Source organism: Columba livia, chromosome 3 (assembly GCF_036013475.1).
Source record: "Columba livia isolate bColLiv1 breed racing homer chromosome 3, bColLiv1.pat.W.v2, whole genome shotgun sequence".
Lineage (NCBI taxonomy): Eukaryota > Metazoa > Chordata > Aves > Columbiformes > Columbidae > Columba > Columba livia.
The window spans coordinates 1,496,072-1,519,243 of NC_088604.1; the positions used below are offsets into that span (position 1 = coordinate 1,496,072).

The 23,172-nt window shown below is 58.0% G+C and overlaps 2 protein-coding genes across 19 annotated transcripts in view; one reads left to right on the top strand and one right to left on the bottom strand.

The window, feature by feature from the left end:
• The first annotated feature begins 1,885 nt into the window (after positions 1 to 1,885).
• CHRNA2 (cholinergic receptor nicotinic alpha 2 subunit) lies at positions 1,886 to 8,244 on the top strand. Of its 2 annotated transcripts, XM_065055516.1 has the most exons (6): positions 1,886 to 2,497; positions 3,763 to 3,917; positions 4,648 to 4,692; positions 4,884 to 4,993; positions 5,140 to 6,241; positions 6,744 to 8,244. In XM_065055516.1, exons 1-6 carry the CDS (start codon positions 2,434 to 2,436, stop codon positions 6,867 to 6,869), a joined length of 1,602 nt encoding a protein of 533 aa, XP_064911588.1. In that variant the 5' UTR covers positions 1,886 to 2,433; the 3' UTR covers positions 6,870 to 8,244. The 2 variants fall into 2 exon arrangements, with proteins under 2 accessions (XP_064911588.1, XP_021135550.1); XM_021279875.2 differs by lacking the exons at positions 1,886 to 2,497; positions 3,763 to 3,917 and having other exon boundaries at positions 4,674 to 4,692; positions 5,276 to 6,241.
• Positions 7,924 to 23,172, bottom strand: part of PTK2B (protein tyrosine kinase 2 beta) — a 37,650-nt gene continuing 22,401 nt past the window's right edge. For 8 of the 17 annotated variants that reach the window (XM_065055509.1, XM_065055505.1, XM_065055511.1 and 5 more), the window contains exons 7-31: positions 23,080 to 23,134; positions 20,587 to 20,727; positions 19,911 to 19,985; positions 19,718 to 19,819; positions 18,865 to 18,982; positions 18,463 to 18,502; positions 18,324 to 18,370; positions 17,805 to 17,858; positions 17,345 to 17,442; positions 17,170 to 17,254; positions 16,544 to 16,644; positions 16,345 to 16,460; positions 15,951 to 16,051; positions 15,737 to 15,826; positions 14,815 to 15,019; positions 14,300 to 14,408; positions 14,121 to 14,186; positions 12,705 to 12,830; positions 11,782 to 11,928; positions 11,073 to 11,108; positions 10,768 to 10,795; positions 10,371 to 10,426; positions 9,979 to 10,125; positions 9,010 to 9,090; positions 7,924 to 8,922 (exon numbers count right to left, since the gene is read on the bottom strand). In XM_065055509.1, coding sequence (XP_064911581.1) covers positions 8,707 to 8,922; positions 9,010 to 9,090; positions 9,979 to 10,125; positions 10,371 to 10,426; positions 10,768 to 10,795; positions 11,073 to 11,108; positions 11,782 to 11,928; positions 12,705 to 12,830; positions 14,121 to 14,186; positions 14,300 to 14,408; positions 14,815 to 15,019; positions 15,737 to 15,826; positions 15,951 to 16,051; positions 16,345 to 16,460; positions 16,544 to 16,644; positions 17,170 to 17,254; positions 17,345 to 17,442; positions 17,805 to 17,858; positions 18,324 to 18,370; positions 18,463 to 18,502; positions 18,865 to 18,982; positions 19,718 to 19,819; positions 19,911 to 19,985; positions 20,587 to 20,727; positions 23,080 to 23,134 — 2,440 coding nt within the window. In that variant the 3' untranslated portion in view covers positions 7,924 to 8,706. The remainder of the gene's footprint in view (positions 8,923 to 9,009; positions 9,091 to 9,978; positions 10,126 to 10,370; positions 10,427 to 10,767; positions 10,796 to 11,072; positions 11,109 to 11,781; positions 11,929 to 12,704; positions 12,831 to 14,120; positions 14,187 to 14,299; positions 14,409 to 14,814; positions 15,020 to 15,736; positions 15,827 to 15,950; positions 16,052 to 16,344; positions 16,461 to 16,543; positions 16,645 to 17,169; positions 17,255 to 17,344; positions 17,443 to 17,804; positions 17,859 to 18,323; positions 18,371 to 18,462; positions 18,503 to 18,864; positions 18,983 to 19,717; positions 19,820 to 19,910; positions 19,986 to 20,586; positions 20,728 to 23,079; positions 23,135 to 23,172) is intronic. The other 9 variants (XM_065055510.1, XM_065055507.1, XM_065055502.1 and 6 more) reach the window with 6 other exon arrangements.

Consider the following 23,172-nt stretch of genomic DNA (forward strand, 5'->3'; position numbering starts at 1 on the left):
ATCTGTGCAATACCCCATGCAAAACCCCATGCAACGCTCCCATACAATAGCCCCTGCAACGCCCCATGCAAAACCCCATGTAGTGCCCCATGCAACACTCCCATGCAATAGCCCCTGCAATGCCCCATGCAAATCCCCATGCAATACCCCCGTCAATGCCCCATGCAAACCCCATGCAATACCCATGCGATAACCTGTGCAATGCCCCATGCAACACCCTGCAAGCCCCCATGCAATGCCCTCGCAACACCTCGTGCAACACACTCTGCGATGCCCCATGCAGTGCCCTGCGATCCCCCCTGCAACACCCCGTTCTGTGCTCCAGCTCCTGCACTCCTCAGCACTTTTTCTCCTGTTCTCCCTCCCTCTCCCTCCCCACGCTCACACGCAAAGCCCAACGCCCCCTTCCCGATCCCCTGGCTGAGCAGTGCCTTAGGAGAGACTGAGAAATCCCTGTCTCATCCAGCCCTTTCCCACCCTGGGGATGCTCTGCCAGCGCATGGGGGTGATGAGGAGGGCCAGGGGAGCTGGTGTCCCTGCAGCCTTCCTCCCCCTCATCCTCCCCTCCTTCCCTGCCTGGCCATGACTCTTCCCTCCTCCCCCTGTCCCTGTCGTCACTGCCACCACTTCGAGTAAGAGCCGAGACATCATCACTGGAGCTCAGTCCCCGCTGGAGCCCTGCGTGGCACAGCAGCCCAACCCGGCATCGCAGAGGGAACGGGAATTTGGGGACCCCTCCTCTCTCTTCCCGCAGCAGGTAAGGGGGTTCGTTTTGTCCAGGCTGGGTGGGAAGGAGAGAAGCTCTTTTTCCCTGCAAGCACCCGTGGTTAAAGCTGTTTGCCGAGCGCTGAGGACGGGCAGGGAGCGACGGGGAGGCAGCAGAAGTTTTCCAGCTGTGCCTGAAGTTCTCACCAAAAAACAAACAAAATTATCCCCCCACTGTCCACCTTTAAAATCCAATAAATATTTATTGTCGCTGGCTCCCTGACGGCACGTCGGGATGCCGAGAGCTTTGCCGGGCTCGCTGCAGTCGCGAGCATCCTCCGGTCCAGCCTTTCGCATCCTGGCAGGGCAGCTTCCTGCATCCCCCAGTGAAGCGGTTGGCAGGTACCAGCCAGCAGCATTTCTGCAGGTGTGGACGTGCCTCCCGGGGGTGGGCAACGTGGCAAACCCGGCGCTGCAGGACACAGGAAAACGGTTTGGATGTGGGGAGTCAAGGCAGGGCTGCAGGTACAGGGCAGGACCGGTGTATTGAGATATCTCAGCCAGGAATGTCCGTAGTTTCCTCTCCAGTGCCCAGTGTTTCTCCCCCCGTTTCTCACCCCGCTCCACCATCCATGCATTAATCAGTTGAAAACTGTGCAGAAGATGATGATGGGTTCAGGAGGATTTTGTGGGTTTACCGGCTCAGGGAGGAATTTAAGCCAAAGGAGTTTCCTGTTTAGCAACATCAGAGCTGGCCTGGGAACCTCCTTCTCTTGGGGATGGAAGGAGTTGCCTCCTGGAGAGGGGAGGTGGGTCCTGGGGGCACAGTCAGGTGTGCAGGAGTCGCCTCGTGAAGAGGCAATACGTGAAGAGGAGAAGATTTTGGGACCTGGGCAGAGCCCGAGATTCGTCCCCTTGCAAAGACTGGCCATATTGGGAGGGGAACCAAACACATCCATGGATAGATGCATGGAAGGATGGATTAATGAACGTACAGATGCATGGATGCACAGATGGGTGGGTGGATGGATGGATGGATGGATGGATGGAGAGGGTGGTTAAAGGGTGATCCCTCTTCTCAGAAGTGAGTGTTCCTGGAGAAACCAGCCCCAGGACCCGATTTGGGGCTCGGTCTCAGCTCTTGGAGCAGCTGAGATGTTTCTCCCCGTGAGATGTTTCTCACCCATGGCGCATGAAGCAGCTTAGAGTCAGGGGGGGCAGAAGGATGGTTGAAACCAGTTATTTTCTGGTCACCCCAGTAAGGTTTGCAGCACTGGGCTCCATCTCTGCTATAAGTCACCTGGGGACCAGAAACAGGGACAAGATGCTTTGGGGACAATTTCCCTTGACCGTGTCATGGTGGCAGCTCAGATGAGCTCCAGATGCTGGCTTTGAGGGGACCACAGTGTTGAGGTGGCACCACGGTGACAGTGCCACTCTCTGCTGTCTTTCCAGGGATGAAATGTGGGGCAGGTGACTTGGTGGAGGATCCCAGACCACACAACCACCCCGGACCGGCTGTGTCCCTCCTGAGGTTCTCCCAGCCCACGTCCAGCTCCACCCATGGCTCCTGCAGCACTCGCTGACGGTGGGGACGCACAGGACACCCTGTCACAGGTCCCCTGTGGTGACTTTCCTCGCTGAGCCTCCTCCCACACCACCACCACCACCATTGCTCCCCCTGGTCCCTCCTGGTGGGGATCCCTGGGGGACACTGGTACTGGGAGGATGTGGCGCCTGTCCCATGGCATTGTCCCCTTCGTCATGTGGTGCTTTGTCACCTTTCAGGCAGGTAAGGACAGCTCTGGCTTTCCATGGGGCACCCAAATTTCCTTCCCTTGGGCCCTGCCTTCCCATGGGTGTCACCCACGGGGAAAAAATATGGGGAGAGGAGAGGAGAGGAGAGGAGAGGAGAGGAGAGGAGAGGAGAGGAGAGGAGAGGAGAGGAGAGGAGAGGAGAGGAGAGGAGAGGAGAGGAGAGGAGAGGACAGGAGAGGAGAGGAGAGGAGAGGAGAGGAGAGGAGAGGAGAGGAGAGGAGAGGAGAGGAGAGGAGAGGAGAGGAGAGGAGAGGAGAGGAGAGGAGAGGAGAGGAGAGGAAAGAGGAGGGGAAGCTGAGAGGCGTGTGTGCCTGGAAAACCAGTTGTCTCCCAGTTTACCCCCATGCAGTCTCCCAGCACCCCCAGTCCTCCACCACACACCCTGCTAGGATGGGGTTCGTGTCTTTGCAGGGCAGCTCAACACCACCTAGACACTTGGGGGGGGACAGTCTGCTCTGGGTCACCCCCAGGGGATGCGGCTCTGGGACCCCACATCCAGCCTGTGCAAGCTAAAATGTTGTAGGAATGGGAAAAACATGGATTTTACTCCCACCCCCTGCCAACGCAAGATCGCCAAGGAGCTGAGCGTCTTGTTTGTCCCTCCACTTGGGACCAGCCCTCCCCAAAACCTCTGAAACCTTCAATGCTGCTCAGCACATCATCACTGGCCAAAGTTCAACAAGCCTTGCTGGGTATGCCGTGGGGCCATGCATCCTCCTTCTGCAGGGCAGAGCCACCCATTCAATGTCCCTTTGATCACGCCTCGCTGTGCAAAGCCCTCCCCGGCTCCATCCCTTCCTCCTTCAGCGTCCTCAGACTTGCTGGTGGAAATTTATGGGGCTCTGCAGCGAGCGAGGACGGGCGAGCGATGCGCCGCAAGCTGACGGCATCCAACACCAACATCAACAACTTATAGGCAGAGAGAAAGCATTGAACTCCTTCCCAGCCCCAAGGGAGGACTCTGGGTGGGCTGCAGCCTCCCCAAGGACTGGGTCACCCCTCACCTTGCAAAGACAAACCAGTTAGCACCAGTAAGAGCAGCTGGAGGGGGCGGGGAGAGGGACCTCAGCCACCCAAGAGGGGGATTTTCTCAGTTGGTGCTGCAAGGTTGAGCTTGCACCTCTCTTCGCCCCCCGGGGCAGCTTTGAGGAGGGAAATTCCCCTCTCCCCGTCCCAGGGTGGGGTTCAGCATGGCTTGGGCACCCCGATTCAGTGAGGTCCATCCCCATCTCCCCGCAGTCTCCAGCCTGCAGGACCAGCCGGGCAGCCATGCCGAGGAGCGTCTCTTCAAGCATCTCTTCACCGGCTACAACCGCTGGTCGCGGCCAGTGCCCAACACGTCCGACGTGGTCATTGTGAGGTTCGGGCTCTCCATTGCGCAGCTGATCGATGTGGTGAGTAGCCCTTGTGGCATCTGACTTTTCCCAGTTGGTCCTACTGGTCTGCAAGACCAGGGGCTGGGGTCCCTGGTGGGAGGTTGGGTTTGGATACCAGCAACCTCTTGGCCATCTCCATTGGGTGACAAACCACCCACCCTGCCTCCCTCAGAGCTCCAATGAGCAGCAGGGTCTGCACCCCTCCTCTCCATCCCAAACTCTCCCTTGATGCAGGAGAACATCAAGGAAAACCGTGCTTCTTCATCCCTGCCATGTCCTTACCCATCATCTACCTGCCCTGGGGCACACCTGGGCTTTTCTGTCCATCCATCCCTCATTCCTCCCATGCACACCCATCCATCCACCCATCTACCTGTCCATCTATCTACCTATGTATCCACCCATCCACCTATCTACCTGTCCATCTATCTAACCATCTATTCACCTGTCAGCCTGCCTACCCATCCATCTGTCCATCCTTCCACCAACCTCTCCACGGGACTGTACATTTGTCTGTCCATCAGAGCAGCTCAGAGCCTTAAGCTGCAATCTGCTATTTCTTGCTGCCATCTAGTGAGAAGATTTCTCAGAGAAATATAGTCTCTCCTTGGACTTGTAGCAGTTGCTTCCAGGAGCTGAACCCCAGATGCGGAGGGCAGAATGTGAAAGCAGTGATTTGGGGGAAGATGCAGTGATGGGACAAGCCCTCTCCTCATCTCCCCTCACCTCTCCCTCTTTCCCACCGCAGGATGAGAAGAACCAGATGATGACCACGAATGTCTGGCTGAAGCAGGTAGGAGTCCGGTCCCTCTCTGGGGCGAGACCGTGTCAAGGAGGGGACAGCCTTTGGGACCAAGTCCCCCTGGGTGGCATCTCCATGTTGCTGTTCCTCTGGGGGATGCTGCCAGAGGAGGAGGCATCGGGCAGCTCTGCCCCATCAGCCCCAATGTGACTTGGTGCCTTCCCCTCCATGTCTCCCTCCAGGAGTGGAGCGATTACAAGTTGCGCTGGGACCCCGCGGAATTTGACAATGTCACCTCCATCCGGGTGCCCTCTGAGATGATCTGGATCCCCGACATCGTGCTCTACAACAAGTGAGTGATGCTGCCAAGATAGGGCGCCCCTAGGGTCTGCTACTCCATCCCATCCCATCCCATCCCATCCCATCCCATCCCATCCCATCCCATCCCATCCCATCCCTTCATCCTCCTCCAACCTTCACACCTCTCCATCCCTGCAGTGCTGACGGGGAGTTTGCCGTGACCCACATGACGAAGGCCCACCTCTTCTCCAATGGCAAGGTGAAGTGGGTGCCGCCCGCCATCTACAAGAGCTCGTGCAGCATTGACGTCACCTTCTTCCCCTTCGACCAGCAGAACTGCAAGATGAAGTTCGGCTCCTGGACATATGACAAGGCCAAGATCGACCTGGAGAACATGGACCACCACGTGGACCTCAAGGATTACTGGGAGAGTGGCGAGTGGGCCATCATAAATGCCATTGGCACCTATAACTCCAAGAAGTATGACTGCTGCACCGAGATCTACCCTGACATCACTTTCTGCTTCGTCATCCGTCGCCTCCCGCTCTTCTACACCATCAACCTCATCATACCCTGCCTGCTCATCTCCTGCCTGACCGTGCTGGTCTTCTACCTGCCCTCCGACTGTGGGGAGAAGATCACCCTCTGCATCTCCGTCCTGCTGTCCCTCACCGTCTTCCTGCTGCTCATCACGGAGATCATCCCCTCCACCTCGCTGGTCATCCCTCTCATTGGCGAGTACCTCCTGTTCACCATGATCTTCGTCACGCTCTCCATCATCATCACCGTGTTTGTCCTCAACGTCCACCACCGCTCCCCCAGCACCCACACGATGCCCCACTGGGTCCGTAGCTTCTTCCTCAACTTCATCCCTCGCTGGCTCTTCATGAAGCGGCCCCCGGCGCTGCCGCCCCCCGAGGGGACCGCGGGGCAGTACGACCTCCCGGGGACCAGGCTCAGCACCTCCCGGTGCTGGCTGGAGACCGATGTGGATGATAAATGGGAGGAGGAGGAGGAGGAGGAAGAAGAAGAGGAGGAGGAGGAGGAAGAGGAGAAGACGTACCCCAGCCGCATGTCCCAGGCGGGGTCCCACAGCCAGAACACCCAGTGCCGCTATGGCTGCAGACGCCAAGCTGGGAAGGTGGTGGGGGGCTCAGCCCCCCGGGCGCCCCCCAAGGGGGAGGAAGAGGAGGCGGTGGGTGCGGAGAAGGGGCTGGTGCTGTCCCCCAGCATCCTGAAGGCCCTGGAAGGGGTTCAGTACATCGCGGACCACCTGCGAGCTGAGGACGCTGACTTCTCGGTGAGTAGGCACCCTGAGAGCTGGGGGGGTGAGGGGGGGTTCCTCACCCTGGGTGCTGCCTCCCGCCACTTGGACCTCCCTGGGAGGTCTGTGCTGGGACCCCTGGTTGGTTCCCTGGCTGCTGAGGACCCAATGCTGTGGAGAAGATCAATGAGATGCCTGGTCCATGGGGTCAGTTGAAGGTTCCTCCAGCTGTGGGAATATTAGAGGTCCCTCTGTTGTCCCTGGAGAGCAGAGATGGCCCATCCTGCTCTGCTGGGACCTGGTTCAGGGGCTGCACCCCTATTTCTACCCAAGTGGTTTCAGAAATCCCTGGGTGGGATTTGTTGTGCCCCAAGCAGCCTTCCCAGAGAGGTCCATCCCCAGCCCTGCTTCTCCAGGACTCTACCAAGGTATCTCCTCATGCTGGGGAGCCCTGGGTGGTCTCCTAACCCCAGAGGGTCCTCCCAAATGATGGGGCCACATCCTGTGTCCAGGCTCACAGCCCCTCTCTGCTCGGCAGGTGAAGGAAGACTGGAAGTACGTGGCCATGGTGATCGACCGCATCTTCCTCTGGATGTTCATCATCGTCTGCCTGCTGGGCACCGTGGGGCTGTTCCTCCCGCCCTACCTGGCGGGGATGATCTAGGGACCAGGCTGTGGTGGGGACGGTGGGCAGTGCAGGGTCCCTCCTCCTGGGGAGCGGGCACGGTGGAGCCCATGTCCAGGCAAACCTCACCTCTCCCCGGGAGAACCCAGTTCAAACCATGGAGGACCCTTGGGTGCCAAATGCAGGGTGGAGCAAGGGCTGTGCGACAGGTGACCTGGGGACGGTGTGGAGGGACAGCTCCTTGCCCTCCTGCCCGGGGTGGTCTCGGATGTCCTAGCATTGAGGAAGGCATGGGACAGCTTCCCCATTGCCTGAGCACAGCCTGGAGGCATCTGGGAGAGGTTTCTGCTTCCTTGAGCTGCTGTAAGTCCCACTCAAATCCCAAGAGCCATGTGTCCAACGTGCTGGGCAACCTCACAGGTGCTTTAGGACGTATTCTGACTGCAGGGTGCTCAGGACCACGGGCTGGCACGGCTGAGCATGACATGGGGCAGGTGATAATGCTTTGGATGGTCCATGCAGAAGGTTGTGAGCTGGTGGTCCCTGCTCGGCTGCATGGTTTAGGGGTCTCTACTCTGCAAAGCCCAGCCCAAACATAGACCCTCTGCAGCCCACCGGCATGAGAGGTTGTTTCCACACCATCCCCAACCAGAGCTCACGGCAGCAGGAGACAGAACAGCTGTCCCAGGTGGCCAAGAGGCCACCAGCATCCTGGCTGGTACCAGCACTGGTGTGGCCAGCAGGCCCAGGGCAGTGACCGTCCCTGTGCTGGGACCTGGGAAGGCCAAACCACCAATCCTGGGGCAGTTCTGGGCCCCTCATGCCAAGAAAGGCCTTGAGGTGCTGGAGCGAGTGGAGAGAAGGGAACGGAGCTGGTGAGGGGCTGGAGCACAAGTGTGATGGAGCGGCTGAGGGACCTGGGGGTTCAGTTGGAGAACAGGAGCTGAGGGGAGACCTTCTGATCTCTGAACTGCCTGAAAGGAGCTTGGAGCCAGGGGGGTCGGGCTCTGCTCCCCAGGAACAAGTGCCAGGAGCAGAGGAAACGGCCTCAAGTTGCGCCAGGGGAGGCGACAGGCAAGCACGGGCACAACAGGACTTTGCGCATGGTTTATCTCAGCCGGAATGACAGCGCTGTGGGAAGATGCTGGGGAAAAAGCCCGAACCGGACGGTTTCCAACTCAAAAAGCACAAACCGAACAGAGAGCTGTTCTGCTGCCGTTGCTCAACACGGAGCAGCTCAGAGAAAAATGCAGCTGGAAGAGGCACCGTTCTCCTGGTTTGTGTCACCGAAGGCTGCGGTCCCCGGTGTCCCATCCCTCCCCGTGCTCTGCGGGCCTGGGGACGGGCACCAGCCACCCGCGCCGGACCCACCTCCCATCATCAAATAAATTCTTCTCTACTATGTACAAGGAAATGCAAATGGTCCCTCCAGCCACCACTCTGATGGCCCCCTTGGGGACCCCCGTGAAGTCTCCTGGAATGCCAGCTCCCCCAGACGCTGTGACCCCGGCTTGGGGTCCAGGTCCCCATCATGACATGCCACCTGCGGCCGTCTGTCCTCGGATGGACACACGGACCTGCTGGCAGCCGGGGAGCCGCCGAGCCAGAGGGATCTTCAGCTGCCTGTGGGGACAGCCAGGTCCCCCCTAGTCCTTTGTGGGGAGGAGTCACCAGATGCCTCCCTCCTTCAGAAGAGCGACGAGATGATGATAAAGACACGAGCGGCTGCGGGAGGAGCAGGGGACAGGGAGAGCAGGACGGCGAGGCCACGGGGGACACACAAAAGCCAGCTCCTCCGCAACGCCCTCCTCCATCTCCACCGACCCACGCGTGGTGGTCCCTCTCCTCCTCTTGTTCTCCACCCCTTCTCCTTCCTTCACTCCAAGCACAGCTTCACCAGGTTGGCCTGGACCTTGGCTTGGTCCACGGCATCCAGGAGGTTCTTGGCGTCCACGGCCAAGGTGTGGGAGGCCGTCAGCATCTGCCGCTTGCACTCCTCGCTCAGCGAGGTGACGGCGTTCTGCTGCGCCAGGCGCATCTTGTTGATGAGGTCGGCCAAGTCCTTGTTGAGCAGCTTCTGGGTCCCCTCGATCTGACCGGGACATGCAGGGGTTAAAGGCACGGGTGCCACCAGCACCCAACCCCACACCAGACCCCTCTTTCTCCTCCCTGGTCCTACCTCAGTGCGGGAGCTGGCGGGCAGGATGGGCAGGATCTCGTCGACGCTGCCGATCAGCTTCCGCAGGGACAGGCCCACGTTCTGTGGGGACAGTGGCAGGGTTGGCGTGGTCCATGGCACAGGGAAGCAGGGCATGGGAACAGTCTGGGCCACTGAGTCAGGGATCCCATTTGGGAGAGGAGCATGATGGGACACATGACCCAAGGACCCAACAGAGGAGCAGGGCATGTAGGAAACTCTACCATCATTGACGCAAAGACCCAACGGAGGTCTAGGACACGTTCAAAACACCCCCATTATTGACCCAGGACTCAATGGAAGAAGGCAACATGTTGGAAACTCTACTATCCCAAGGACCCAATGGAGAAGCAGGACATGTTGGAAATGCTCTCATCATTGACCCAGGACTCAATGGAAGAAGAGATGTTGGAAACTCTCCTATCATTGACCCAAGGACCCGATGGAGGAGCAGAACACGTTGGAAATGCTCTCATCATAGACCCAAGGACCCAATAGAGGAGCAGAACACGTTGGAAGTGCTCTCATCATAGACCCAAGGACCCGATGGAGGAGCAGAACACGTTGGAAATGCTCTCATCATTGACCCAAGTACCCAGTGGAGGAGCAGGACACGTGGGACATGCTCTCACCATTGACCCAAGGACCCAATGGAGGAGCAGGACATGTTGGAAATGCTCTCACCATTGACCCAAGGACCCAATGGAAGAGCAGGACACGTTGGAAACGCTGTCACCATTGACCCAAGGACCCAAAGTAGGAGCTGGGAATGTTGGACATGCTCTCACCATTGACCCAAGGACCCAAAGGAGGAGCAGGACATATTGGAAATGCTCCCTCCTACATGTGCAAGACCTTCCTGAGAAGGATGCTTGGCAGGAGTCGCTCAGCAGACTCATTTCCAGCTCCCTCATTACCCCCCTGGCGTTGCCCCCTCCCTACCCACCCTACCTTCACCACCAGGATGTACCCCTCGGGGGGCAGGAGGCTGATCTCATTCTTCAGCTGCAGCACGGCCCGCACCAGGTCCATGACGTTGCTGTACACCGTGTCATCTGTGCGGTCCAGGTTGGCGGTGGGGGCCGGGTGGATGGACTGCTGGGGAATGGGGACACAACGGTGATCAGATGGACCGAGGGGGCAAGGAGGGAAACACCAACACCTACGGGGAGCCCTGGTAAGACCCACCCATGACCCCGACGCTGGTGGGTCTGTCTGACCCCTCTGTGGCCTGGCGCAGTCAGAAAAGTCCCATCCTGCAGATGATGGAGGGGAAGGAATGAGACCGCAGAGATGGAGAAGGAGAACCAGGACCACGGTGGCTCTGCCCAGAGAGGTCTTACCTGCACCACGAGTCTTGGTGGCTTCTGGGGGTGCCCCATGAACTCCGCTACGCCGTCAGTAATGGAAAGGAAAGAGGGTCACTCCAGACGGTCCCCTGGACAAGCTGCAAGACCCCTGGGACCCATGACATGTCCTACACCATGTCCCATTGCAGCTGGACACCCCGACCGACCAGCTGTGCCACCTCCCCACACGGTCAGACCCCCTTGGATGCCCCATGCCCACGACAGGCAGGACCCCCCACCACAATCTGGGGCTTCTTCCATGGAGGATCCCAAATCCAGGAGGGATCCGATTCCCGAGGCTCCTTGCGGCTCAGCGCATGGCACCCCGCTCACACCCCCAAAGTGGGTGCCAGGGGCAGCCCCCCGACCCCGTGCAGCTCTGGGCACTCACTGTAATCCGTCTCCTTCTCCGGGAGCAGCTGTGGGGGCAAAAAAGAGCAAATGAGAGGAAAAAAGTCCTGGCTGGAGGGAGCAGAGAGGGAAGGGGCATCACCATCCCCTCCTGTGGTGGGGAGCTCCGCACCACCAGAATTTCACCCCATTAACGCTTTTTGATTAATTTTACCCATGCGAGGGGTGTGTATATAAGTATTTATCACCCACCCATGCCAAAGCAAATGGGGATCTCCGGACATCCCCCAAAAGAAGGACCCCCTGCACCCAAATACACTGGGACCCAGCAGCTCCACCGCTTACCGGAGGAGGGTTGTTGTTCATAAACACCATCGGGTCCTGCAAAAGGGGAAAAGCTTTGTGAGAAAAATAGGAAAATAAAGGGAAAAAAGGGACTTTCCTGATTTCTGGGGGGACTCGTGAAAAATATCACAGGAACAGATCTCTGCAGGGTCTGGGGATGTGTAAGGGGAAGGGGCTTCATGTGCATCTTCATCCCATCTCCATCCCATCCCATCGCCCCTATGGGCTCCTGGGATACCAGAAACCTCAAAGTGCTGCTCCGAATTAAAATGAAGGTGAATTCCAAGCGCTGTTTGCAGCCTCCGTGGTGGGGAAGCTGGGCTTTGCTTTATTTGCTGCATAAAGTCAATCGAATAAAAGATTTCCCGTCTCCTTCCAAGCCTGTCTCACCACAAGCTGATGCATTAGTCACACCATAGCTATTTCCAAGTCCATATTTCAAAAAGCTTTATAAAAGCTCATTAAGACACGACTGAATGTATTTAAAAATTGCCCAAGTTTCTGGATATTCGTTTTGAAATCAAGCAGCTCTATGAGATTTTTAAGGATGCAAAAAATAAAGAGGTGCAAGAGGTTTGGCTACCGGAGGAGCTGTTCCCTCAAGGAAAAGTGGCTTTTCCGGCCGTGAAAAACAACATAAATGGTTTTTGTGGCTCTTCCAGCACTTTTGTGATGGTGCAAGAGCTGGAGACGACCCAAGGCCACTCACCAGGGACTTCTCCTCCTGCCGCAGCCACTGGTAATCCTCCACCATCTGCTTCTGCTGCTTGTCCAGCACCTCCTGCATCTTCAGCCTCTCCATCTCCCAAAGCTTCTGCGCCTCCTCCCTGCTGCTGGGACGCAGGAAATCCTCCTCCTGGTGTGTGATTGGGGTTGAGGACTCAGAGAACCCCCCAATTTTGGCACCGGGAACCAGAGCCCCACTCCGTGCATGCAAGCCATGCGCCGGACCCCAACAGCCATGCACCCCCAAACTGGATGTGTTGAGCTCTTGTGGTTTCCAGCAGGGACAAGAAAACACTGGTTGGCCCCAAATCTCCCACCACTACATTCCGGAACTTTCTGTGGGCCTGGGGAGCAGCTCACCGTGCCCGTGGCACCGCAGCGGTGCCGGCACAGACAGAGCAGCTCAGGATGTGCCCCACCACCCACCTCTGATTTTGGGGCTAAAGTGACTGAGTCCAGGCTGCAAACCACTGCTGGCATTTCAAGTGACACCACCCCGAGTGAGAAGCTGACCCAAAGCTCCAAGGAGCAGCAGCCACCTATCCCCTGTCATTTTTGGGGACACCGCGCCAATGCTCATCCACCAACATGCGTTCACAGCGATGTGTGTGCCAATTTGTGTGTTGGGGGGGCTGGTGACACCCCAGAGCCCTTCACGGGCTTGATGGCTTCATCCTGCAAACAGCACCCATGGGTGACGCGATTTGTCCCTCCCGCAGCCGGGATGACAGCGACACGGAGCTGAAAGCAGCGCAGACGGCAGCACAGAGCGGAGCGCGGTGCAGCCAGCATCCCTCCTTCCGCCCGGCCCTCGCCTCCTGCCGCGTCCCCAGTGTCCCCAGGGTGTCACCATGCGGGGCTGGGACGTCCTCCGGATGCTGCGGGATTTGGGCATCCCCCTCTTACCCTCATGCTGTGGCGCTTGAGGACGTTGTGGCGGTTGAGCGGTGGGGTGTGCAGGGAGGTGGCCGGCGACTGGTACTCGACAGGGCTGGTGAGGGTGGGCGAGCTGGCACACAGACCCTCGGGGACCTGCGGGGGGGCAGCGGGGCGGCGCGGGCACAGAACAAGGCGACGGGGGGTTAGTGCAGACAGACAGACAAACAGAGCAGACAATGCAGGGAATAGCGGCTTTTGCGCCAGGAGCCTCTGGTCTCATCTGTGCAGCAGGATCGGGACCTTCCTCCTACTCAGCTCTTCTTCACTCTGAGCCTATATGGGCTTGAGACCTCCAGCACTACTGCCTGGACCCTGCCCGGCCCCAAAAGGGCACCCAAAATAGTCACTCTTGAGGATTTCACAGAAACCCAGGCTGGCTGGGGTTGAAGGGACCTCTGGGGATCATCCAGTCCAACCCAGCTGCTCACACAGGGTCACAGAGCAGATCACACAGGTGGGTCCAGGGGGTTTGAATGTCTCAGAGCAGGAGACTCCACACCCGCTCTGGGCAGCCTGGGCCAGGCTCTGGCACCTCCCAGCAAACAAGTTTCTGCTCATGTTCACATGGAGCCTCCTGTGTCTCAGTCTGTGCCCGTTGCCCCTCACCCTGGCGTTGGGCACCACTGAACAGAGTCTGGTCCATCCTCTGACACCCACCCTGAGCTATTGATCCATTGATCACATCCCTCTCAGCTTCTCTTCTCCAGCTCAACAGCCCCAGCTCTCTCAGTCTCCTCATCACAAAGATGCTCCAGACCCCTCAGCATCTTTGTGTCCCTCCCTGGACTCTCTCCAGTAATTCCTTGTCCTTCTTCAACTGGGAAGCCCAGATCTGGACCCACAACTGCAGATGGGGCCTCCCCAGGGCAGAGCAGAGGGGGAGGAACAACCTCCCTCCACCTGCTGCTCACACTCTTCCTCATGCACCCCAGGTCCCATTGGCCTCTTGGCCACAGGGCACATTGTCGGCTCATGGTCACCCTGTTGTCTGCCTTGATTCACCCTGATGAAGCTGTGGGGACCAGCACCAGCCCTTGCAGAGCATGCCCAAACTCAGCCCGGGTAACACCAGAAGCATCAAAACCTCCTCTCCTCCCAGATGTGCCTGCAAACCAGCCAGTGCCCGGGTGCAACCTGCCCTTCCCTGGGGCAAACACGTCTCTGCCAGCCCAGAGGGATGGACAACACGCAGGCGAGCAGGGCTGAGCCCTGAGCAGCACAGGGTCCTGCTTGCAAGGCATCAAGAGGCACTTGGTGGTGGTGTGGGACACCCTGGAGCCCCAAAAATCATGAGCCCCCAAGGGCTCGAGCTCCAGGCATGGCTTTCCGGCACTGACCCCATTGCTCAGATCCCCATGACGTGCTCCAGATGTCCTGCCTCACCTGGAACTGCAGCTTGGGAGCCAGGAGGTTGCTCTGGGGTGGTGGTTTGTGCCTGGGTCTGCTGGGCTGTGGGGAGAAACACACGGTGGGTGCAAGATCGGGGAGGTCCCATGTCTGCAGCATCCATGGGTGGGTCAAGGTGGGGAGATGAAGCCGCACGGGCTCTGGCCTCTCCTCACCTTGGGAGGTGGCTCCTGGTAGGACGATGGCTCCATGATTTTGGGAGGCCGGTGGCGGTTGTTCCTCTCCTGCTCCTTGGCCAGTTCCTTCTCCATCAGGTAAATGTCGCTGCGGGGGGACAGAGAGGGTTACAGTCCCAGGAGGCAGCATTGGCACACTTGCCATACCCCAAAGCGTGGATGGGCCGTGGAAAACATGAAGGAGGGAGGAGGGATGGGAAGAGAAAAGGGAAAGGAGCAGGAGGACAGAGTGTGTTCCTGGCTGGCCACACCAGCATCACCACAGAATCACAGGATGGTTTGGGTGGGAAGGGACCTTCCCAGCTCCCCCAGTGCCATCCCTGCCATGAGCAGGGACATCTGCACCAGCTCAGGTTGCTCAGAGCCCCGTCCAGCCTGGCCTGGGATGTCTCCAGGGATGGTTCATCTACCACCTCTCTGGGAACCTGGACCAGGCTCTCACCACCCTCAGCACAAAGTTTCTTCCTCTTCAGTTCCCCCATGTCCCCACTCACCTCAAGCTGCAAACCAAGTCCTTGAACTTGGGCCTTTCGCTGGGGTCATAGTCCCAGCAGCGCGTCATGAGGGTGTAGAGGACGGGGGGGCAGAGGTCGGGCTTGGGCAGGCGGTCACCCCTCTCCAGCACCCCAATGACGTCCTTGTTCTCCAGCCAGAAGAAGGGCTGCTTGCCGTAGCTCAGGATCTCCCACATGCACACGGCTGGGGGAGCAACAGGAGCAACCTCAAGTGGTGTGAAACTTGGGGCAACAGCCCCTCCGCTTGGGTTTTTGGGGATGTGGTGACATTGCCATGCTTTGCTGTGTGGTGTCAAGTCATAGAATCACAGAATGGTTTTGGTTGGAAAAGATCTTAAAGATCATTGAGTCCAACCATAACCCACCCCTGGCACTGCCCCATGTCCTGAAAACCTCATGTCCGTCTGTCCAGCCCTCCAGGGCTGGTGACTCCAGCACTGCCCTGGGCAGCCTGTTCCAATGCCCCACGGCCCTTTGGGGAAGAAATTGTTCCCCAGATCCAACCTCAACCTCAATTGACCAATCAGCCTTTCTGCTCCTGGGGTGGAAAATGCAGAGGAAAGGGTTGCCCGCTCCTGGTCACTGTTGGCCATAGGGCTGTTTGGGATGGACAGACAGACAGCTGAGCTCCAGACGCCATGGGGATGGGCTGATGGGCAGGGGTGTGGATATTTGCAGGGAGCAGAGTTTAACTCAGCCCCCCAACTGTCTTGAATTCACTGGAGGAAGCAGCTACTGATGGTTGAGTTGCAAGAAGCTCTGCACCAGGAGCCCCTTCCCCAAGGTCAAGGTTGGGACAACCCCACTGTTCTGAAGCAGGATTTGTCCCTGGGCATTAAGACAATGCCCCAGGGGGTGGACAATACCCAGGACACTGCTCCATCTCCATCCGACCACGTACCAAACATCCAGACATCACTGGCCGTTGTGAAGCGGCGGAAGTTGATGGACTCGGGTGACATCCACTTAATGGGGAGACGGGTGACGGATGCTGGAGGGAAAGACAGAGGGTGGTCATGGTCACTGGTGGGGACGGATCAGCCCCAGCGCAGGCAGCGAGGTCTCACCAAGGTCTCCACTCTCACAGAGCCCCAACCCCATCATGCAGCTCTTACCTTTATAATATTCCTCATCCTCGATGTACCTGGAGAGCCCAAAGTCACCCAGCTTCACACACTCCGGGGAGGCCACCAAGATGTTCCTGACAGCAATGTCCCTGCAAGGAGAGAGAGCCTTGGCTGGGGAGGAGGGATGGAGCAGGGACGGAGGAGGGACGGAGAAGGGATGGAAGAGGGGTGGAGGAGGGATGGAAGAGGGATGGAAGAGGGATAGAGAAGGGATGAAGAAGGGATGGAGAAGGAGAGCTCACACCTGGACAAGAAGGGTCTACAGCAAATGATACTGCCAACCTCTGCCCATTCCTGCTCCCCCCAAACTGTCCCCCCACAGTGCCTGCTGTCCCCTGCCTCTCCTGCCACCCTGCACGGCTCCTTGTCCCTCCTGTCCCACCTGTGCACGCAGTTGATGGCCTCCAGGTAGGCCAAGGCTTTGCTGATCTGCAGGGCGTAGAGAATGAGCGTGGGCACAGCCAGACAGGGCTTGTTCTGCTCCAGGTACTGGCCCAGCTGCAAAGGGACAAACGAGGGGGCTCAGAGACCCAGGGGACAGAGCAGGGGGAGACAGGGGGACAGGGGGGACCCCCGCTCACCTCTCCGTAGGGATAGAGCTCCATGATGATCCAGGTGGGCTCCTCCTCTGCAATGCCAATGAGCTTCACAATGTGAGGGTGGTCCAGCTTCTTCATCAGCACTGTGGGGACACCAAGTCAGACCCCCTGCAATGGGGGGACCCCCCTCCAGGAGCCCTGTCCTGGGGTGGGGGGACAGGTCCCTGCCATGGAGCCAGAGATGGAGCAGAAGGAGCTAATGTCCCTAAAGAGGATGGGGCTCCATCTCCCCAGGGATTTCCATCCAGGTGGTGCCCATCTGCTCCTACATGTGGATTCCACAGCTTTTCTTCCTCCCTCATGGCCTTCCCTCCCATAAATCAGGTATTTTGGAGAACAGCCAAGTAGCCAAGTCACTGGGCTCCTCCCAGCCAGTCCCGCATCGCAATGGCAACTTGTCCCCAAGCAGGGACCAGGAGATGCCAGGACCGGATGGAGATGGGATGGAGAAGGGATGAAGAAGGGATCCAACCCTTCTCCATCTGGTCTCTAACACCCTACCCTTGCAATGCTGCAAACACCACCTGGCCCCCACATCTGTCCAGGCTCCGCGCCCCCCACAAAGGGCAGCAGGACCCCCCAAAGGGCAGCAGGACCCTCCGATGTACCCGCTTCGCTCAGGAACTTGTCCCTGTTCTCGGGGCTGCAGTCCTTCTTGCAGGTCTTCACGGCCACGTTGACCCGCTCCCCTTTCTGCCAGGAGAAGAAGGGGTGGGGGGCGCTGTACCCGGCCCCCCAGCCATGGAGGGGGCAGGGGCAGGGCAGGGGGGACAGGACACTCACCGGGGTGGTGTAGATCCCCTCATAGACCTCTCCAAAGAAACCTTCTCCAAGAATCCTGCCCAACGTGACGTCCTCCCGGGAGATGCCGTAGTGCTGGGCTTCATGGACAGCGGGACAAGGGAACAGGGGGACAAGGGGACAAGGGGACAGGGGGACAGAGTGGCAGTGCCAGCATGTGGAAAGCTGCCTGCACCCCTGCCTATGCCATGGGCAGAGCGCCTCATACTATGTGGGAGATGCTGATGGTACCAACCCCCTCCATCACCCCCCAGCAAGGACCCCGAGGTCCTGCCCCATAGCACATAGAGTGACACCAGCTCATTCAGCCCTATTTTGGGTTTCTTTTTCGGGGCGGGGGGGAGTGAAGGCAAAACCTTGTCCTCAGTTTTGAGGGGATGGTGTGGAGAATGGGGGTGGGCAGGAGGAGGTGGGAGGGCTTGGTTGGGGTGGTGGCACCTACCTCCAGACCTCGGTCGTGAAGATTCATCGGGGATTTCAGCGTAAATATCAGAGTCTGGGGGAAAAAAGGAGGTTGCAGGCAGGGATGTGGGCAGAGGTGTTGGGATGCAGGCACGGATGCGGGCAGGGATGCGGGCAGGGATGCAGGCAGGGATTCTGGGATGCAGGCAGGGATTCTGGGATGCAGGCAGGGATGTGGACAGGGATGCCGGCATGGATGCGGGCAGGGACACTGGGATGCTGGCAGGGATGCAGGCAGGGATGCAGGCAGGGATGCTGGGATGCAGGCAGGGATGCGGGCAGGGATGCAGGCAGGGGGGTTCTTGCAGCATCCCCAGCCTGCAGCGTTTCCTGCAGCCAACCCAGCCCTTCCCAGGCTGTTCTGCTGCATCTCAAGCCCCCAGACAAAGGGCTGGGGGGGTCCAGCTCCATGAAACCCCCCCAGATCCTGGGGCAGGGGTGTCCTGCAGCCCCCTTGTCCCTCCGTGGGGTGAGAAAGGAAAAGAGCCGAACAACTCACCCATGCTGGCACTGTCGGACAACAGGGACTGCCGCTCAACCAGGTGCCTGGCAGAAGGAGGAGGTGGAGGAGGTTAGGGAGAGGGGTGGGGGTATAGGATTTGGGGGCTTTCCAAAAATTCTGGGTCAGGGCTACTCACGGGGCTGGGATCTGGGGCAGGCTGATCCTCTTCTCCCGCTCTGTGGAGGGGACAGCACACAGTCATATCCCAGTGCCCCCCCCAGAGCCTGATGGGTGCTGGGAACCCCCGCAAAACCTCAAGCACATATGTGGTGAGTCTGGGGCTTTGAGCCGAGCTCAGGTTAAAGCCACAGCTGATGCACGGGTGGAGAAAGGCTCAGGGGGGCACAGGTGGGGACCAGCAGTGTCAGTGCCCCCATCACAGCATCATGGGCACTGGGGACCCCTCAAAACCTCACCCACACATGCAATGAGTTCGGGGGTCTGAGCTGAGCTCACACCAAAGCCACAGGTGATGCTGTGGCCGTGGAGAAAGGCTCAGGGGGGCACAGGTGGGGATCGGTGTCCCTGGGGTGCTCACCTCTCTGGGGGAGGATGATGAGGGAGGTGTCCGAGCCCCCTTGCAGGCGGCAGTAGCCGTCGATGAGGTCGGCCATGTTCTCCGCCTCGGCCAGAGATGCTGTCTTGATCGCCAGGGACTGGGGGGGACAGCGGGGAAACGGGGGTGAGCCCAGAGCTGGGGTGGGGGTGATGGGGTAGGGGGTGCTGGGGTGGGTCCCCCCATTTTCTCCACCTTGGGGTCACTCAGTGACTCCACAGCAGACCCAGTTTCTCTGTATCATCCTTCCCAGGCCAACACACCAGCACCAAACCACCCCCAGGCAGGGCTGGCCCCTTGGGGTGAGGGGGAACCCCCTGTGCCCTATTTTGGGGGTCAGTCACCCCTTGGTGGGGGTTCTCCCAGAGGAAATCCCAGAATCCCAGAATGTCAGGGGTTGGAAGGGCCCTGGAAAGCTCATGCAGTGCAATCCCCCCATGGAGCAGGAACACCCAGATGAGGTTACACAGGAAGGTGTCCAGGCGGGTTGGAATGTCTGCACAGAAGGAGACTCCACAACCTCCCTGGGCAGCCTGGGCCAGGCTCTGCCACCCTCACCCCCAACAAGTTGCTTCTCCTCTTGCAGTGGAACCTCCTGTGTTCCAGTTTGCACCCATTGCCCCTTGTCCTGTCCCTGGTTGTCACCAGAAGAGCCTGGCTCCATCCTCCTGACACTCCCCCTTTCCATCTTGATCTCCATGAATAAGGTCAATGAGCCACCCACCACATCCCACCTCACCCCCAGGGAGGCAAAGTCACCCCATGGCACCGGGGGGATCCCCCATCCCACCCAAACCCCCCAGCACCCTGGGCACCCCTCCAAATGCCTCCTGACCTGGGGGGTGCCGCTGAGCCCCAGCTGCAGCACAGCGCGACCTTCCTCCACACTGGAGCACTTGATGGACTTGATGTGCTTGAATTCGGCCAAGCAGGTGGGCTGGGGAGAGGTCAGAGCCCCAGTGGCAGCTTGAACCCCGAGTTTCAGAGCAGCCACCCCCTCACTCCCCATCCCAAAAAAACCCTCGCACCTTGGCTTCCTTGCTTGTCATTTGCCGGATGCCCTTGGGGCCGATCACCAGGTCCACTGTGATGTTCCACCCTTGCTGGGGGGACAGAAGGAGGAGGATAAAAATTTGGGGTGGGGGGCACCCCAATAGCCAGACCCCCCCTGCAACCTGCTGCAATGTGGGAGACACTGTGAAAAATCACCCTCTTGGAGAGGGGATGGTTTGGATAGTATGAGCAAGTAGGTGTTTTTCCCCCTTCTGCCCCCAAAAAGTGGTGCCCAGTACTACTGGTTTGCCACTTTCTTACCCCAAAAGGGGTTCAGCAAATTTCAGATGCTGTTTTGCACCCACTGGGCTTGGACCCCCCGGGTGTGGAAGGTCCCTGGAGCCCCCACTGCAACCCCACGAGAGGAAACGGCCTCAAGTTGTGCTGGGGGAGGGTGAGGTTGGATCTGGGGAACAGTTTCTTCCCCAAAGGGCTGTGGGGCATTGGAACAGGCTGCCCAGGGCAGTGCTGGAGTCACCATCCCTGGAGGGCTGGACAGACGGACATGAGGTTCTCAGGACATGGGGCAGTGCCAGGGGTGGGGGAATGGTTGGACTGGATGATCTCGAGGGTCTTTTCCAACCAAAATGATTCTCTGATTCAATCTCAACCCATCCCGTCCCATCCCATCCCAGCACCGCCCGGACGCACGATGAGCTCGCAGCTGTAGCTCTCCTGGTCGATGTTGGCGAAGGTGGCGAGGGTGTGCAGGAACTTGAGGATGCACTCCTCCTCCCGCAGCAGCGCGTACTGCTGGAACGTCTGCTGGATCATCTTCCGGAACTGCTTGGGCTGCGGGCACAGGGGCTGCTGGGCACCCCGGCTGTGCGGGGCGCGCGGCGGGGAGGGGCGGAGGGGGCGGGATGCACACAGACATGTGCATGGACATGGAAACATGCACACACACGGATACGTGGACATACACAGACATGGACATGTGCATGGACATGGAAACGTGCACACACACGGATACGTGGACATACACAGACATGGACATGTGCATGGACATGGAAACGTGCACACACACGGATACATGGACATACACAGACATGGACATGTGCACGGACATGGAAATGTGCACACACATGGAAACATGGACATACACAGGCATGGACATGTGCATGGACATGGAAATGTGCACACACATGGATACACGGACATGGAAATGTGCACACACATGGATACATGGACATACACAGACATGGACATGTGCATGGACATGGAAATGTGCACACACTCGGATACATGGACATACACAGACATGGACATGTGCATGGACATGGAAACGTGCACACACATGGATACATGGACATACACAGACATGGACATGTGCATGGACATGGAAACGTGCACACACATGGATACATGGACATACACAGACATGGACATGTGCATGGACATGGAAACGTGCACACACATGGATACGTGGACATACACAGACATGGACATGTGCATGGACATGGAAACGTGCACACACATGGATACGTGGACATACACAGACATGGACATGTGCATGGACATGGAAACGTGCACACACATGGATACGTGGACATACACAGGCATGGACATGTGCATGGACATGGAAATGTGCACACACTCGGATACATGGACATACACAGACATGGACATGTGCATGGACATGGAAACGTGCACACACATGGATACATGGACATACACAGACATGGACATGTGCAGTGACACGGAAACGTGCACACACATGGATACATGGACATACACAGACATGGACATGTGCAGTGACACGGAAACGTGCACACACATGGATACATGGACATACACAGACATGGACATGTGCAGTGACACGGAAACGTGCACACACATGGATACACGCACGTACACGGACACGTGCATGGACGTGGAAGTGTGTGCACACAGATACACGCACATACACAGAAATGGACATGTGCACGGACACGGAAACATGCACACACAGGGATACATGCAGGTACACAGACACGTGTAGGGACACAGAAATGTGCACACACATGGATACATGCACATACACAGATATAGACACATGCACGGACACAGACACGTGCACACACACAGATACATGCATGTACACAGACACGTGCACGGACACAGAAACGTGCACACACATGGATACATGCACATACACAGATATGGACATGTGCACGGACACAGAAACGTGCACACACATGGATACATGCACATACACAGATATGGACATGTGCACGGACATGGAAACGTACACACACAGATACATGCATGCACACAGACACGTGCACGGACACGGAAACGTGCACACACACAGATACATGCATGTACACAGACACAGACATGTGAACGGACACAGAAATGTGCATTCACATGGATACATGCATGTACACACACACGGACATGCGCATGGACAAGGAAAAGTGCACACACATAGATACATGTGTGCACACAGACAAGTGCACATGCACAGACACAGAAACATGCATACACATGGATACATGCATGTACACAGACACAGACATGTGCATGGACACAGAAACATGCACACACATGGATACAAGCATACACACAGACAAGTGCACACGCACAGACACGTGCACACACATGGACATGTGGACACATGCACACGGGGGCACACGCATGTACAGGACATGTGCATGTACATGGACACATGCATACACACAGGCATGTGGGACATAGGTATGGACACATGCACACACACAGACACGTGGTTATGTGCATGCACACGGACACGTGCACACACAAGGACATGTGCACACACAAGGACACATGCATGTACATGAACACGTGCACGCATGCACTCACCCGAAGATAGAAATCTACCCCCACACATATGCACACGCATGCAAAGCCCCCTTGACATGTGCAAGCAGACATGCCTATACATCCAAATCCACCTGTGCACACTGATACATACACAGGCCTGCATGTGAATGCACACACAGAGGCACAAACACCTTAATGTGTGTGTACATATGTGTGTGCATACGGATCTATCTCCACCTGCATGACCACGTGCTAATCTCCGTGCACACCTCACTACATGCACTCAAGCACCCCAACCACATCTGTGCCCTCCCACAGCCCTTGCACCCTCACACCCCGCTCAGCTTGCACACACCTACCCCCCAACACGTCCCTTACCTTCAGGTTCTCCTGCATCTGGCTGGGGAAGAAGAGGTCCAGACCCACCTCCTTCCTGCAGAGTAGAGACCCCCCACATGTTAACGGCCCTGT

What these genes read in the sequence shown, in the direction of transcription:
- CHRNA2 (XM_065055516.1), top strand. Translation starts at nt 2,434, where the DNA reads ATGTGGCGCCTGTCCCATGGCATTGTCCCCTTCGTCATGTGGTGCTTT. An exon ending in CTTTGTCACCTTTCAGGCAG is followed by an intron (nt 2,498 to 3,762) that starts GTAAGGACAGCT and finishes ATCTCCCCGCAG; the next exon opens with TCTCCAGCCTGCAGGACCAG. An exon ending in CGAATGTCTGGCTGAAGCAG is followed by an intron (nt 4,693 to 4,883) that starts GTAGGAGTCCGG and finishes GTCTCCCTCCAG; the next exon opens with GAGTGGAGCGATTACAAGTT.